The sequence below is a fragment of the Homalodisca vitripennis genome, chromosome 1, assembly GCF_021130785.1.
Source record: "Homalodisca vitripennis isolate AUS2020 chromosome 1, UT_GWSS_2.1, whole genome shotgun sequence".
In the NCBI taxonomy this organism is placed as follows: Eukaryota; Metazoa; Arthropoda; class Insecta; order Hemiptera; family Cicadellidae; genus Homalodisca; species Homalodisca vitripennis.
Window position 1 is genome coordinate 109,084,480 of NC_060207.1, and position 16,769 is coordinate 109,101,248.

General features: G+C 30.2%; 1 protein-coding gene across 2 annotated transcripts in view; it reads left to right on the forward strand.

Annotated features, from left to right (window-relative positions):
* The first annotated feature begins 587 nt into the window (after positions 1-587).
* The window catches only part of LOC124369054 (KH domain-containing, RNA-binding, signal transduction-associated protein 2-like), a 245,546-nt gene continuing 229,364 nt past the window's right edge, over positions 588-16,769 (forward strand). Inside the window, exon 1 of one of the 2 annotated variants that reach the window (XM_046826764.1) lies at positions 588-861. In XM_046826764.1, coding sequence (XP_046682720.1) covers positions 642-861 — 220 coding nt within the window. In that variant the 5' untranslated portion in view covers positions 588-641. The remainder of the gene's footprint in view (positions 862-16,769) is intronic. The other variant, XM_046826758.1, reaches the window with a different exon arrangement.

A 16,769-nucleotide genomic window follows, 5' to 3' on the forward strand; every position in this document is an offset into this window, starting at 1 on the left:
TTAAACTATTATTTAATTTAAATTTAAATTATTTGTTATAGATTCATTTTAAAACTAGTTAATAAGTAACTTCACAAGCCAAAGATGCATTAAAAAAATAATTGAATTAAGATTGACTGACCCTCTTAAGTTTTAAATGGTTCTAATTGTGTATGCCAATGTTTTACGATTTTATATATTTTATATTGAGAATATGACTGGGTAAGCCTATATATAGTTTAGATGTTCGTCTCTGACGTGGCTTATTGCATTGCACAATATTTGATGGTAAAAGATTTGGAGTAATGTGTTTTGTCTAGTACATTAATGGTTTCCATTGCAGGGTTCAGTATGTTGAATAGAAATTTAAGCAGAAAATTAAGAGTAGTGATTATAATAAAAAGACAAATGTAATAATTGCTAGTACCAAAAATATCAAATACTGAAATAAATAACTAATGTGTTACGTTCTTAATTAAAACATTTTATTTAGTGTTCCCCTACCTAGGGGTACAAATCAAAACTTTTGTATCGACTATTATAAGTACGGTCATGCGCAGAATCATACAACGCTCTCCTGCGACAAATAACGGAAGTGTTTGTCCCAGAGTTCATTGCGAGTTCGAGAAGCAAGCGTCCGGCATTCTCTCTCTCTTCTGCAAATGGCGTCTAGGCTTGCGTCCAACGGTAATCAGTCTGGTTTAGAAAATAACGGTGAGCAAATTAAGTCGGAAGATATTCAAATGAAGAGTGAATCGGGCGATATGGAAACAAATCAGGCCGACAGCGTTAAAGCGGGCGAATATGTGCGGGAACTTCTTAAAGAAAAAATGGCTTTGGATCCGGCGCAGTGGCCGAATGCTATGCGGCTTGTAGATCAAGGTAAGACTAACCGGCTTTTACGTTTTCACTAAACATAATAATAGTGCTGGCTAATCTGCTAATAAATTTAATATTGCGTTATTTCAGATTATTACTGGTGTTATTGACATTACATATTCGTTGCAATTATGTACACACTAAACAACGTGGTTTTCAAGTGAAATCTTAGTTTTGACAAATCAAGGTTATCTTTGTTGCAACTTCAACAATGTGTTTTAAAACAATAGGACAGATTAACTTCAGATCGACTTACCTAAATAGGTGATATAAAGATTAAATTTGTGATGAGTTGAGAATATTTAGACATAGGTAATCATAATTAGCATTTAATTGTGGTAGTCCAGTGGTTTCCAGTCTAGTTAGTAAATAAACTTGTAATTTTAAGCCTTACAAAGTTAGTTGCTCTTGAGTTCTTAGTCAAATAGGCCTAGCTTATATACTGGTCTAACTTAAGTATCCAACTTGTCTGAAATATAATTTTTAACTTGCAAACATCCTTAACCTATGATTTTGACTCGCAGATCAGGTAGAATTGTATAGACCTAACTTACATAGTCATCATTCTATGTTGAATATTAACACTGCGTGACACTTGTAAAAATCAAATTGATGACACACAGTAGGCTACAAATTCACTCAGATTACACTTACCTACTGTAGTTGATTTTTGTGTACTGTTAAATATATAATGTTTAGCCTATTGAATAATAATACTAGGACCATTCCAATGTTAAAGAGTTATATTTATACTACTAAAAAGCTGTATTTGTTAAATTAACAAATAGCCTAATGTTGATTTGATGGTGCACCAAGACTTTTCAGTGTATAGGCTAGCACATTTTCTTACTGAAGTGGCGGAATTAGATTTTATGCAAATGGTCTAATTAAAGTACCTAGAACAAATTACAAGAAGTATATCTAGGATTCTGTAACTGATTCTAAAGGCTACTGTATGAAATGTCCAAAATTCTATGAACCAATTAATAGCCTAATTATAATCATATTATTTTACCAGTTGTACTTAGATATACTAAAATATAAGGTCTATATACTAGGCATAGCCTATTAATGTAGTTTCATACCTTATCAGATAAGCTACCTTTTCTCCAAAATATAGAATTGTACACTACCTTTAGGTGTTGAATTTCAGAATATTCTTGCATTTAAACTGACATTTAAGTATAATACCTTAGTAGGCTGATTAGGTTTGAAATAGTTTATATAAATTTCATGTAATCTACAAAATTAAATTAGGCCTAGATCTCTTAAGCATTATTTGTAGCCTAATCATAAAGTACAAAATCTTACCATAACTTTTTAGTAGACAATAAACATTGATTTAAATCTAAACATCTCCAAATAATTAAGTAATACACGTTTCTGCAATACCGTAATGTAATAAAATAAGATTTATGCTAGCTTAATTGTGTATGATTCTAAGTTTTACTAGAAGTGTAATTTAAATAAAAACACTTGCATTGTTAAGGGCAAACAATGGTTTGATTATTTTATAACATTAACTTTTGTAACAATTTTATAATTATTATGTAGGCCTACTTGTTATATGTATTGTGTATAAATATTGTAACTTATGTTGTTGTTATAGGCCAATTTCCTGAGTTTTTATTTTAAATAATTTATTATAATCCTATAGTAAAATTTCCAATTTATATTTTAACCAAACCTATTTGTAGGTGTAGGTGATAAGGCAGCAGCAGATTTTTGTTTTAACACTTCAGGTGCTAAGTTACATTATTGTTTTAAAGTTTTTGTCTTGTAAATGTCTCACAGACTATTGTGTTACTGTAAAACATCTATTACTGTGCCTTTTTGATAGTACAGTTTTTTTACCTTCACTACTCTAGCAGCAAATTTCTTGATTGACTTGTAAGTCTCAATCAGAGATTCAATTTACAAACCGGTTATCAAGTAAATTCTCCTTTTCTCTATGTGGTTAGACCAATTTTTGTCATCTTTCAAATCTTTGTAGCTTAGCAACTAGCCTACATAGCCTATTTAATCTTTTGTCTTTTTCCTTCTTAACCCTGGAACTGAAAGTCGTAATTTTCTATGCATTTTTTCCTGCCGTGAACTGACAAAATCGTAAATTACAGTCATCATTTGATAATTATGTTATCTTTCGAGCTGTCTTCATTTAAGTTAAATTGTAATAAAAGGTAGAGTATTGTAATCGCCAGATTCCGTCTTTCTTTTAAAACTACTCATTTTGTGCATATAACCCTTTTTTTATATTACCCTGGCCAAAGATGTCGGACATGCTGTGCAATTTTGACAGCTGTTACTGTTTGAGTCAGCTAGATCTGCTGTTTTTTAGTTTTACTATGTTTTTGTTCTGAAAAATAAGTAGACATTTCCTTAATTAGCATAATAACCTGGATATTTAGTATATTTTGGCTTTTTAAGTTAATGACGTTTAGTGATTTATGGGCTGCAGAATATAAAAACCTGTTTTTAGAAATAAAAGTTTTAACTTCGGAACATAATACATTCATGAATGTAAGGTAGGCTAAACGCAACTTGTACTTCTTTTATATTAGACTATTTTATTCTGATTAAAATAATATATAACATTTGATATTTTGAATAGTAACTTAATTGATTTTGCAGTTAATTTTTGGTTTAAATCTGTGCAAAGGAAACAAAGCTGTGCCAGTTCAGACTAACATATATGCCAGTTCTAGGGTTAAAATATCTTTGAACAGTTTCCTCTGTTAGGATGACCTCTTTATATCCATTTTGCTAATAATTTTATCAAATTTCTTGTATTTTAGAACTTTTTCAATAAAACTAAAGCAAAAAAAAAAAAAAAATATCCACTTGATCCAGATTTTATTGAAGACATAAAACTCACTAAAGACATAAAATCTCACAAACTTATTAATTTTTTTAAGTTAACTCCGAGACGCAACATTTGATTCATCAGACTCAAAGTTCAGGCTAAACTGTAAACTTCGATTATCTGCCATTTAGGAAAAGTTATTGGGTAATGTTTATATTTGCCACAATAGCTGTAAAGATCTAAAACCACTGTATATATTCTTCAAAATGTTTTAATTTCTCTAAATAATTTGTAGGCGGTTGCAATCCATATATATATATATATATATATATTGAATAATATTTGATGACATAATAGAAATTTAGTTTATACCTCGAATAGGCCTAGTCCATCATTTGGGGACCGAAGATAATCTAAGTTTCTGGATGGGGGTTATTATAACAAGCTAGGGAGGGGTAGGCATTGGTGGAGGGGATAATTGGTATACCAATATTCATGGGAGAAAGTGCAAGGAATTGTAGAGGTCAGAGTAGGACTACGATCTGCGTATGTGGATAAAAGTTTTTTTAGTACTTTTTCTCTATGTAGTTTGTTATTTTTTCCTCTGTGCTCTTGGTCTTGTATACCAATATCTTATTTGTGCATCTTGTTATATTTTTTTCTGTTTCATGATTGGTTAAATTTTACTGTGGAAGTACATTTTATAATAAAGACGTTTTACTGTGTATTTTATCATCGCTATTAGCGAATATTTGCATTCCAGTTGGGATGTGTTTATGTGTTTGATAGTAAGCTTCTAGAGCAATGGGTTTACTGTTTATAAGTGGAGAAAATGTTTTACCTAAAACATTAAGTGTAGTTTTCACTCTTATCAAGTTTTTATTAATGATATTCTGGTATTGTATCGTTTTTAGTTAACATGGAATTTTACATTCCCTTTCTTTGTGAAACATATGTAGCAGTCAATCTCCTGTGGCCTAGAATACACAGATAATTAATTGTTATCTGTTGTTTTTTTAATTACATTTTTAAGCATTATTATTTATTATCAAATAGGTTTATGTAATACACTTTTAATTTACTCTGATTGATTACTAATGTAAAAATCTACAGAACAAGAAAAAACATTTACTTTACATAAAAACTAAGGGTAGTAAGGAACAAAACACAGCATTGCAAAAGTATAAAAATAAGCATTTAAGCGATTTAGGTAGTATCAGCCTCTTGGCCATCCAAAGGATAATTAATAGTAGGTAAATCAGGAAATTTTTAATTTACTCTTACACATACATAAGGATTGCTTGACTGATTAATATAAAAGAGAAAAGAAGTAGGTTCAACAGACTTTACTGTTAAAAAATAAAAATATGTAGCAGTGATAAGATTATGAACATTTCACATTCTGGAAGTTATGTAACTGGTGTTACCAATCAAACTTTGTCCACCATATGATCTATAACACCCTTAACGTTTAATTAAGAGTAAAAGGAATTAGTGTATTAAGCCCTAAAATAACACGATAATGCTAAATGGTGTGTTCAGATCCTCACTGGTTCTCACTATTAATACCATTGGGTTTATTTATAAAACATTTTGTTATGTCAGAGTCAAAACCTTTTAAAATTTATTTTACTTGTGTTAGAAGCTGCAAGAGTAAAATTACCACTTGGGGAATTATGCAAAGAGTTAGAGCCATTGAAATAGAATGCTTTTTCTCTTCCAAACTACACAATGATTCAAAGTTACTTATAAACTAACCAAAATGCTTTTTTGGAAATGGATATAACTTTCATAAATTGCAACAAAATGATTCTTGAAAGAAATTTAAACACCTTAACAAAGAAATGTACTCTAACTTTACCGTTGTGAGATTCATATTATAAACTAAATTTTTTTAAATTTGGCCTAGGGTCATTTTGATGGAATGGCCCATTTTTAATGTATTTGTAACGTGAAATGAAGATTTAAAAGGATTTGTTTAGCTCTGTATAGGCTTATCAATGGATGCTGAATGCCAGGTTCAAATCCTCACTTTTGCCAATGGGTTTCGTTGACTAAATTTTGTTAGGCCACTGTCACAGTAAACTTGTAAACTGTATTATAATTTGTTTGTATTACAGATGGTCAAGCTGCAATCCTTTAGAAAAAATTTAATTATATGAGCCTGTGAGAGACATTAGCTTTTATTCCTCTTTCAAACTATACAATGATGAGTAGTTAATAAACTAGACAAGATATTCAGTCGAAAATATAAAATAACCTCTCATACTATGAGTACATCATTACAGAATTATGTTTTGAAGACATTGACACACGTATGCATACATTTTTCTGATGACATATTTTTAATTCAAGAAAGAATAATGTATTTGTAACTTTTTATTTGTGAAATTAATGTTTTAAAACAAATAACTTGTATTTTAAAAGTTGTACTAAGGCTGATTTTGAACAAAATGACCCATAATAGTCTATTACACTATGGTTTATGTAGTAATACTTATTTAATATAATCATTAAAAACACCCTTGTGTTCACTTTATCACCACTTGTCATGATAGTGTTGGTTTTTTGAGGATTTGTAAGAGTTTTGTTTCAATTATACAGCTAACTTAACACATTTATTAATCAAACCATATGTCTGTATTTTGTGCATTGTGAGCTTCTTGGAAGTATAACAATTTTTTTTTCATTTCAAATGTTTAAATTACCTCAACAAAATCTAGGAACTAAAAATTAATGTATGATTCTAAAATATACAAATTCATTGTGCATTTAGCTTATAGCAGTTTAACAGAATACAAGGTAGGCAAATAGAATATTTTTATTATAATCCCCATTTATTTGTGACAAAATATATAATTTTTTTTACTGTCCCAAATAAATGGGGATTAAAATAAAAAATGTTCTATTTGCCTACCTTGTATTCTGTTTACTACTGTAAGCTTTATGAAAATCTAAAAATTGTTGCAACTTTTAATTTCTAAAGGTTTTGCCCTATCTACAAAAATATAGGTACCTGTATTCACCTGTCCAAAATATCTCTTTTGTACATAATTCAATGCGAATTTAGAAACTCTACACAATAAAATGTGAACAACTTGTGAAGCAATGAACAGCTGTCACTGACTGGTCGCTGATGTTTACAAGTCACATAAATCTAGAGATAGTTTGTGGTATAAAGCTTTTAATCAGCTGTGTAGAACTATATACAATACATTATATGATTATGACATTGTAAATAGTGGTCTACCTGCAGTGATCGCAACAACTAATACTGGGAGAGTTAATAAAGTAACAAAATACGAAATAATAAATAAAAATCAAGTTTGTATGTGGAGATTCCTTTACTTCTTAAATATTCATCAATATCAGAATCTTATCTTGCACAACTTTTGTTCTCTAATTATTAAATTAAATTTTTATTCTATTTCATTCTCTGTCTAATAAAATGTTAATTTATAAAAAAACACCCATAAAAATCATTAAAACAGTTTTCAAATTGACTTAAATAAATTTTCACTATAACAGGCACGGGCAGAAGAAAGCCTCTGAGAAACAACACTTGGACCACAAGTGTTCGAGATCAACATTAAATGCAACATTGGTGGAGGTGGGTGTCTTGTAGATTAACCCTTCGTTAACTATTGATGATACTGTATTCTGCAAGTGGTGAATCCTCCTTTCACTTATCACACAGTGATAATGACAGTCATTCACATGCAAACTCTGTTCCTAAATGTTTCTGTCAGTATTATACAAGTTTGTTAGTGGGGTTACCTATGACTCAAATACTACAATTTTTAGACTTAGTGATTTTGTATCATTAAAGAACATTTCTATAAAGTAAATTATCTATTTTTAAATATTAATAAGCTACTATCATACAGCGAATGGCTTGAAAGAATTTGTATTTGCGTTGGACAATTTTTCATGCTAAGTTAAGTAGGCCTGTCCTATTTGGCAAGTTTAGTATGGTAGTAAAATACATGTTAGATCAGCAGGTAACATTTTTATATTGGTGGAATTGTTCTTTTTAGCCTGTGACATTCTTATATGCATTGAGATGAAAATTGTTTCTGTTGCATTATAGCGAGTTATGCTATCCTTAAAAATCAATGTTTTATATAAGTGGTTGTATTTTTCAATTTGTTGTGAGTTTATAATTAAAAATTTGCATAATTTTATAAAATCAAATTGAAAATTTTGAGATGTTTTTTATTTGGTTTTATATCCAGTCCTGATATATTATTTTTAAATGTCTGTAAGTCTTTGTTAAAAGTTGACTCTATATCACCCAATTTGGGATTTAAAGCAGTGTCATTATGAATGCCTGTTTAAAACCTCTAAATATTTCGCTTAAAAAGTAAGGGGTTTTATAAAGTTTCAATCTATTAATGTAAAGAAGAGTTTCCTAATGCTCATTTACATACATCATCTGTTAGATTACAAGTGCATTTCCTCTTTTCCCGTATATATAGCCAAAATATATTCAGATACACATGCAGTTTTAACTTTCTGGAAACATGTAATTCAGACTAGGCCTACCTTGGAAAAAAGGAAGAAGCTAACTTGATCTTTCATAGTATTATGAACCTGAAGTCTAATACATTTTATATGATATACAATCCAGAAAGAATATCGAAAAATGACTCACAATGTAATGCACCATCTGAATTTGACAGTTTATTTAGGGCAATTGTTTTATGGAAAAGACAATTGATTTGTTTGTAACCAATAAATCATATAAGCCTACTGGATTTTCGATGCCAATGTTGAATTTGATCAAGAAAATATGTTAACACGTGTTTATTTATGGTAATTTTAATTTACTTCCATGTCAGTATTTTTTGTTCCAAAGCTGATTTTACCTCTCTCTAAAAAAATATATATATATATATATATATATATATATATATATATATATATATATATATATATATATATATATATATACATACACAGTTCTAAGAAGCCAATTTTTGTCAACAGATAGGTTTCATATCAGTCTTTAAATGTACAGTAAAGTTAGACTGAACATTGTCTTATATCTGAACTACAAGCAGTTACCCGCTGCTTTGAACGTTTATGACTATTGCTGGTTCAAGTGAATTATATTTCCGACACCAATTTTGAGTTTTTATTTGTTGTCACGACCAATAAAATACCTACATCAAAAAGCTTAAAATTATGACAACTGTAATTTTTTTTTTCGTTCTTTATACGTTTTGTTCCATAGTTGATTTAGTTTTGTTTCTCGATCAAGAAAATATATAACTCAGATCAGAGAAGCCTACTTCTGTCAAAAGAGAACTAGAAGGGTTTTATATAAGTTTTTTAAATCATAGTAAAAGTTTTTAAATATTTTTGAACATTTAGAGCTGGAAGAATCATTCAGCAAAATTTCATTTTGTCAACTGCTTCATAGGAAGTGTTGGAGTCAAATTCTGACCTTCTTATATATTAGAAAATATTCTAGGATATGCCTATATTAGTTCTTACTTAATGACTGTAATCTAAATCAGTGTTATAAATTATTAGAAAATGTACTCACTATAAATGTAAACAAATTGAAAATAATAAACAAGGTTATACAGAAGGTTGATTACATTTGATTTTGACAGACTCATTTAATCAAATCAAATGAGGAATCACGCAACTTTAGGGACCAAGATGGGATTTTTCATTACTTTAAAGACCAGTGGGGCGAAGTCAGGAGGGATTTTCGAAATAAGAATAGGTCTATATTCATCCTAGGAACCGCAAGAATCTCCATGTAAATTTCAGTGCCAAACAAACAAAGGCACGTTCACATTTATAATATGGATTAAGATGCTTAGAAGTTATATTGTAAAACAATCTTAACACCTTAACATGCATTAATTTTTTATATTTGAAAAGGATATTCTTTATTCAAAATATAAAATAAAATCTTTTATGATGTAAATTGCGTAAGGAGTATAGAGTTGTCTTTTTCACATTGCTACAAATTAGACCAAAAATATTAATATTGATAACTTAGTGTCATAGAATGAAGGCAAGCATCCAAGATCAGACCCAAGTAGCGAATGTAGGGATAAAATTGTACGTCCTGTTAATGTTAACATCTTTTAATTGAATAAAGAAATCTTAAATTGTATAATATTGACTATAATTTCTGAGAAATATTTATCATGTTCTTTCAGGCCTCTAAATAAAAGCAAATTAAATTTTACTAAACGAATTGTATATATATAAAGTTTTGTCTTGGTAGAAGGCTAGAGGTTAATTTTTTATATAAGAAGGTTTCAGATTTTACTTCTCCTTCGAAGATTTTTTTAAATAGGTGTGTTGATTTGGTGGAATAAATTAGTTATGTTTGTCCTTTATCACTTCTTAATTTCACTGGTTCTTGGAAAATGAAATATCTTTCATTTAATTTTCTCCTAATAGTATGAATTTTGTTTTGGATTAATTACACTTCAGGTAATAAAAACAGCTTGTCTAACCCTCTTACTGGAATGCTATAAATTTAAAATTAGGTACAGTTGTAAGAAAATACCTGAAAGCTGGTTAGTTTTTAGTTTTATTTACTCTAAATATTCATATAAGGTGACCCATGCAGTCTTTTCTCCCAGGCTCTGTTCCAGCTAAACCAGAAGTCATAGCTTAAATCAAGTGCAGAAACAAAGACTAAATTAAATTTCCGGCATGAAAGGTCAAGTCACTTTTTGTCATAACTCCTACGGTTAAGCCACAAAACACCCTAAAAGTCAAAAGTTTTGTTAAAATTAAACAAACTATCATCTTCTTTTTACTTCCTGGCAAACCTAATCTCGGATTTTAGTTATCACCAAATCATTCTTGCCTATTTTGGTAATGCATTACTTAATTTTTCTACAAAACCCTATATATATATATATATATATATATCCCACATCATTACGCTGAGCGTTAGCGAAGCTTTACGACCTGTGATATTCTTGAGAAAGGAAACATGTATGAACATGAAATTTGGAAACGTCATGTCCGAAATTAACCAATCACCAAATCCCTCTTATCTCTGAATTCGTTAACACCCCACATAGGAGCCTGGAGGCATACCTCTAGCAAGCCAAAGGTTTTGTATAGAATTTGAAACTGACAATTTTATTATTATCATAGTTGCAGTAGAACCTCTTTAGTCTGTCATTGGTTAATACGTTGTGCTGGTTAGTCTGACCAGTGCTCAATCAGCGACTTGTTCATGGTTTATTATGTGGGCCAATAACTTGGCTGTTGTCTTTTCAACAATTTGATAGCTGTTGAAGTACATGTCAACAGCAATCGAATTGTTAAAAAGGTGTTATCACCTAAAATACATCAGTTCAATTTTTTAAAGAAGAAAAGAAATTGTTTTAAACTTTTTCCTTGTCAAGTTAATAAAATACTTATACAGTTTCGTAATATAAATATTATAAGGACAATCTCTGTTGTCTTTATCTTCGACAAACTCAACATCAATAGAAATACCCTTGATATAAATTACTCACCTTATTAGTATCTTTTGCATTATTTCAAGCATTTTGCCTGCTGTAGACACTGTTAATGCTAGGGATCTCTAATGTTTAAAATTTTGACTATGTCCCATGTTTTCCACTAGTGATGTGTGTTTCATCAGAACATATTTATCCAACAAATAGAAAATCTTCCAAGTCATTTACAACAAAGCAGTGTGTCAGGTGCACTCTAATAATAAGCAGGACAATTTCATGGAACCGTTGGATTGGGCCAGGAGCCAGGGGCTGACATCGAGCTCGTAGACGCTGCCAGGAATTATTACGGCTTTGCTTGAATTACAGATGAGTTGTTAAATCATGATTTTATTTCTATCCAATATTTAAAATTATTTAGAGTCATTTTGACACTTTATGATGGGCTACGTCTTATTGGTCACACATAAACTGAAATGAAAATAAATTCATTAATTTGATTATTGTTGTCTAGTTTTATATCCATGAGTGTGTGCATGGAATTTACTGTTTGGTGCAACGAGGGGTAGCAAGTACACGTACTTGAAGGTCTAATGTTTTTACTGATGTTTTTTTAACATGTAGCAGAGTTATAAAGAACTTTTTCAAATGTCTTGATTCCAGTTAGAGGTAGCATGAAGTGGCATTACATAAATTAATTATACATGTAAGAGCTGAGCGCACTGTTCAGGTCCTTCCAAATGGTGTGTTACCAGTCAAATGTGAATAAGTTGTGGCTGTCTCGTGGGGTATATGAAAGTGTGCACGTGCAAAATATGTTAAGGTAATACTATCTTTTTATTATTACATTATTCTTCAGCTTTCACTGTACTGTATTATTTTTGGATCGTTAAGTCTTTCGGTGTCACGTCATTTTAATTAATTCCTATGAAAAGTGCTATTAGATTGCAAAGTACAGATTTTGGAAAACTATTGCTGTATCTTTAATTTTCAACATATTTCATTCCAATATTTATCATGTTCTAAACAGAATAAGCTGTTTTGATAAAAAATATTAAAATGTTTTGTCAATATATATATAAAGGTAATAGTAGAATTTTTTCTCAAAAGTTCAATAATTACAATTTTCTAAATTTTTTCGTGCGTACTAGTAGTCTATTATTGTAAATCACAAACTAAAATAGAAATGAATAACACATAATAATGAGTTCATTGTAAAAAAATTCTTGATACTTTATTTTTGTAAGTGGCTTGATTTTCAAAGTGAGGCATTATAATTGATATATATCTTTAATAAATGGTTATTTTACATTTACATTTTTTTCTAATTTAACCCTTTTAGTGCTACAGCGTCTACATCGTAGACGCAGTGTATTTTTATATATATATTGGTTCAGTTTATTCAATTTACTGGCTGCAAACGATGACAGTTCCTCCAAAAGCCATAGAGTAACGATATTATTTGTATATTTGATTGCCGACTTGACGTGAAATAAAAAGAGGGTCAGTTCAGATGTTTACGTTGCGAGAGAACTGATGCTTTGCTTTGTGTACTCTGTTTTATCTTATTTTATCCATTAAATTGTGTTATAATTGTGAAATACTACTTCATTAGTATTCCAAATCATTGCATTGCTTCATTTTTCATTTGTGTTTTCCGTGTGTATTATATTTTACTGTTACAAACTATGTCTAATAAGAACACCAAATTACTTCACCTTTTTTTATAGTTTATTACTGAATAAAACAATTATTTAGGTAAAAATAAGTATTAAACGTGCTTGATTTTATTTTTTTATAAATCATAATAAAGTTAGTAAAGTATTTATGCTAATAATAGTAAGTGTATTACTTTTTCTCTTGAGCGTTTCAAACATTACATGTAGGCTAGGGCAAAATTTGGCGCGGATAACATATTTTATTTTTCATCCACACTCCTTATTTGTTGTGTAAAAATAAAATATATGGAATTTGTTTGGTTTTAGGTACTTTTTCCGATGGTAGCATTAGGAAAATAATATAAAATTTTTTACATACTAAATTTGTTTGCCAAAGTGAAAACAAAAAAACATATTTAAAAAATGTACAATTTAAATTAATAATAAACACAATTTACAATTTTAATAAATAAACAATCCAAATATGTATATTTTTATATGTATTTTTTGTGTATTTATTTCTGTTTATTGGTTATTTAACTTCAATACAAAAAAAGTAACAAGATATGACCTCAAATAAAGAAATAGTAAGGAATTTACTGAAACTCTGCATTTATGCACTAAAATGCTTAGCACTCTTGGGTATGGCAATGCGCAGACCCCTTAGCACTAAAAGGGTTAAGGTACGTGATATAGAGTATTCAAAATAACCTATTTGGACAAGTTGATTTATACTGTTATAGATTGACTGACAATTTTAAGTATATTAGTGATGACAATGCTGGGATAATTGTAAAAAATTAACAAGTTCACGACAACTGCTTAATTCTGAACATTTTTATTTGCTGGAAAATCTTTAATAAATCATGAATAAAAACCCTAATCTTATTTTGACGTTCAATGTCTAAGTATGATGAGAAATGTATGTATGCTTTGCAATTTTGCAAAAAAATTATTCAACATGTTTTTTAAATGTTTTCACGTGTACCCCAAGTGATGCCTAAAAAGTTAATTTACCTAAAGAATTAAACATTTGTGTGCCCGACATAATACATGATAGTGTTAAGTACTTATTTAAGTGCAGGATCACATTTAAAAAACCACCAAGACAAGTTAACATTAAAAAATCAAAATGTTATGTAAAAAGTATTTTCAACTCATTACGTAATATTTCCTCAAGGTACTGTTAAATTATATTTTATATCATACTAGCAGTTACCTGCAGTTTTGCTCACAATTTTCTGTTGAAAAACTGGACAATATATCTGTGTATTCTTTTTCTATGATATAACAATAAACAGTCTAGAGATAATCGATAGTCACTCAAAGTTATTCCAATCTTCTGATCAAATTTAGATTTAAGTTTAAAGAACAGAGGTTTGGGATCCTGAAGTTGTAAGTGAAACAGTTTTTATAAGATTAGTATTTCCCTCCCACATTCCATGATAATTTATTGAAGTTCTTCGATGGCTTCAGTAACAATAAAAGTTAGCCTTTTTATCCCAATGACGAAAGTGAATCGTACAACTAAAAATTTGCTGCAGTCAATATGGGTCTGTTCTGGTTGTTTAAATTCACCCCCGGTGTTTTGGCATAGTAAGTCGCCCGCCATTATCTTTTTATTTTCATTAGCAATGTAAGCAGATGTTTCAGAAAGTTTGTCGAATTATAGCTGTCATCAGCTGTTTAGTGCCAGTTTAATTTGAATTATGAAACGTTATTACGTTTCGGTTCTTACCATAACATTAGAATGTAAAAAACCTAATTTTTCAATTTGAATTCGACTTTATTTGGTGAAATGAATGTGTTATGGGTGGTAAAAAGCACTCTAAATGTTAATTCAGACCAAAAGCTATACCTGTTCCAAATTTCAGCACAATCCGTTTAGCAGTTTCAGCGTGATTCGAGGACAAACCTCCAAATATCCAAACATTCAAACTTTCGCATTTATAATATTAGTGGGATTTTTTTTTTATTGTTGGTACCTATATGTTGCTTTTATCTATATACGGAACAACTGTTAAGGGGATTCAGTACAGCAAAATATAAGGGTGGTCGGAATAGACTGACTGAAGCTGCTATATTATTTATTCAAATATACTATGGTCTAGCAATACATATAAATACAAGTAATTTGAGAGAGATGCAGCAAGCAGTATGGGCAGAATACTATCACTTATTGTCAAGCAACGCTGATCCTAAACATGGGCTTTAACTAAAAGGAAGCGATATTTGGTGTAAGTACCAAAAGGCCATGGCTTCAAATGAATCGTATGACCACTCAAAACATTTCCATCTCCCAGTCATCATAAATAAGATAAAACCTATTTTTACAGACCTGAGTTCATGTGATTTGTTTAGAAAATGTCTCCATGGTAGATCGCAGAATCCAGATGAGTCTGTGAACCAAATAATTGGGACTCGCCTTAAAACCGTCTTTTTAGGCATACATACTCTCCACCTAGGAGTGAACTTTTTTTCTCTGGAACTACTCATTAGATTAAGATGAAAAACATTACAGATGTACTTTAAACTAGTACACACATTTTGAGTGCAAGACATTTTAAAAAAGATCAAATGTTATATAGTTTTATCAAATAAAATATTTTTAAAAATATTAAAATTTTTTCTGCTCTAACTGTGTATAGAGCCCATATAATACTGTCCTCAAGTTTTATAATGATAGGCCAAGACGTTCCTGAGGAAAAGGTTTTATAAATTAGCATTAAAAGGTTAGGCCATACCAATTCCCCTTAAAAAGAGCAAGTATCGTATGCTTATTTAATGTTTTATAATGAACTTATTACTATCCATAATATATTTAGTCAGTGAATTCATAACAGTATTAATTAACATTGAAATAGGCTATTTTGAATCATTTACATCATGTACTTTTTGTAAAACACTGAACTAGGAGTACATATTTTTTTAAGGTAATCAATGAACTTATTATAAAACATTGAAAAGTACAAAAATAAGTTTTAAATTGCTAGCGACATAACAGCATATGCACTTGTTTTTCAGTAAGGATTCTTTTAAAATTTGTAAATAAATGTGGTAGCACAAGTTAATAAATTTTCCTTCATTCGTGTGATTAATTAGCATTGAGAAGAGCTGTGAAATTTCATCTCACAATGCTTGCGTAATATTGTAGTTATGCCCTGTTGCTGTGGTTAACTCTAATGGTATGAGCTTCCTCAATACGTTTCTTAAGGAGACCTATGCTTCATCTCTCTTGGTTGATTTAAATGAAGTTCTTGCTCCAGATGGTTCACAAAAATTAACATAATAATCGTTGTGTTCCAGGTTTACACATTTTATCTTTCCAATCCACCACTGTTCGTCATATGTACAGGCAATGATATCCCCTTCCTCCACATGGAATGGAACATTCTTTGATGTTAGCATCTTCAGGGATGCTACAGGTCAGGGAAATCAGGGAAGTCAGGGAAAAGTCAGGGGGAAAAAAACAGGACTGGAAATCAGGGAAAAGTCAGGGAATCCGGTCTCAAGTCAGGGAATTTCGAAGTTGGTCAGGAAAAATATAAAATCCCTTTACACAAATAAACTTACTGCCGCCGCGCCGAGTCCAAGCCTGCAGACGACGCAGCGCATATTTTACTTCTGTGTTGTAAAAGATCATTTAAGTCGATCTTTTTGTACGTATTAAACTGTGTTCACTTTATTTTTTGCTTTTTTATATTTGCCACCCTGTTAGCCTCAACACCGCTTTTTTCCACCCATTAATTGCCAAAAACCCTGGGGATTGCGTCGAAAAAAGTCAGGGAAAAATGAAAAATTTGGTCTGGAAATCAGGGAAAAGTCAGGGAATTTCATTATTGGACTCCTGTAGCAACCCTGATCTTGATAAATTTCAAGCATTTCGATGTTTTAAAGCACTGTACTTTTTTGTCTGCCATAGTTACAAATTTGTGAAAGGATCGTGTTCTGGGAATTGGTAGACATTCTTTGAATCTAATTTGTAGTTCTGATTCATTTTTT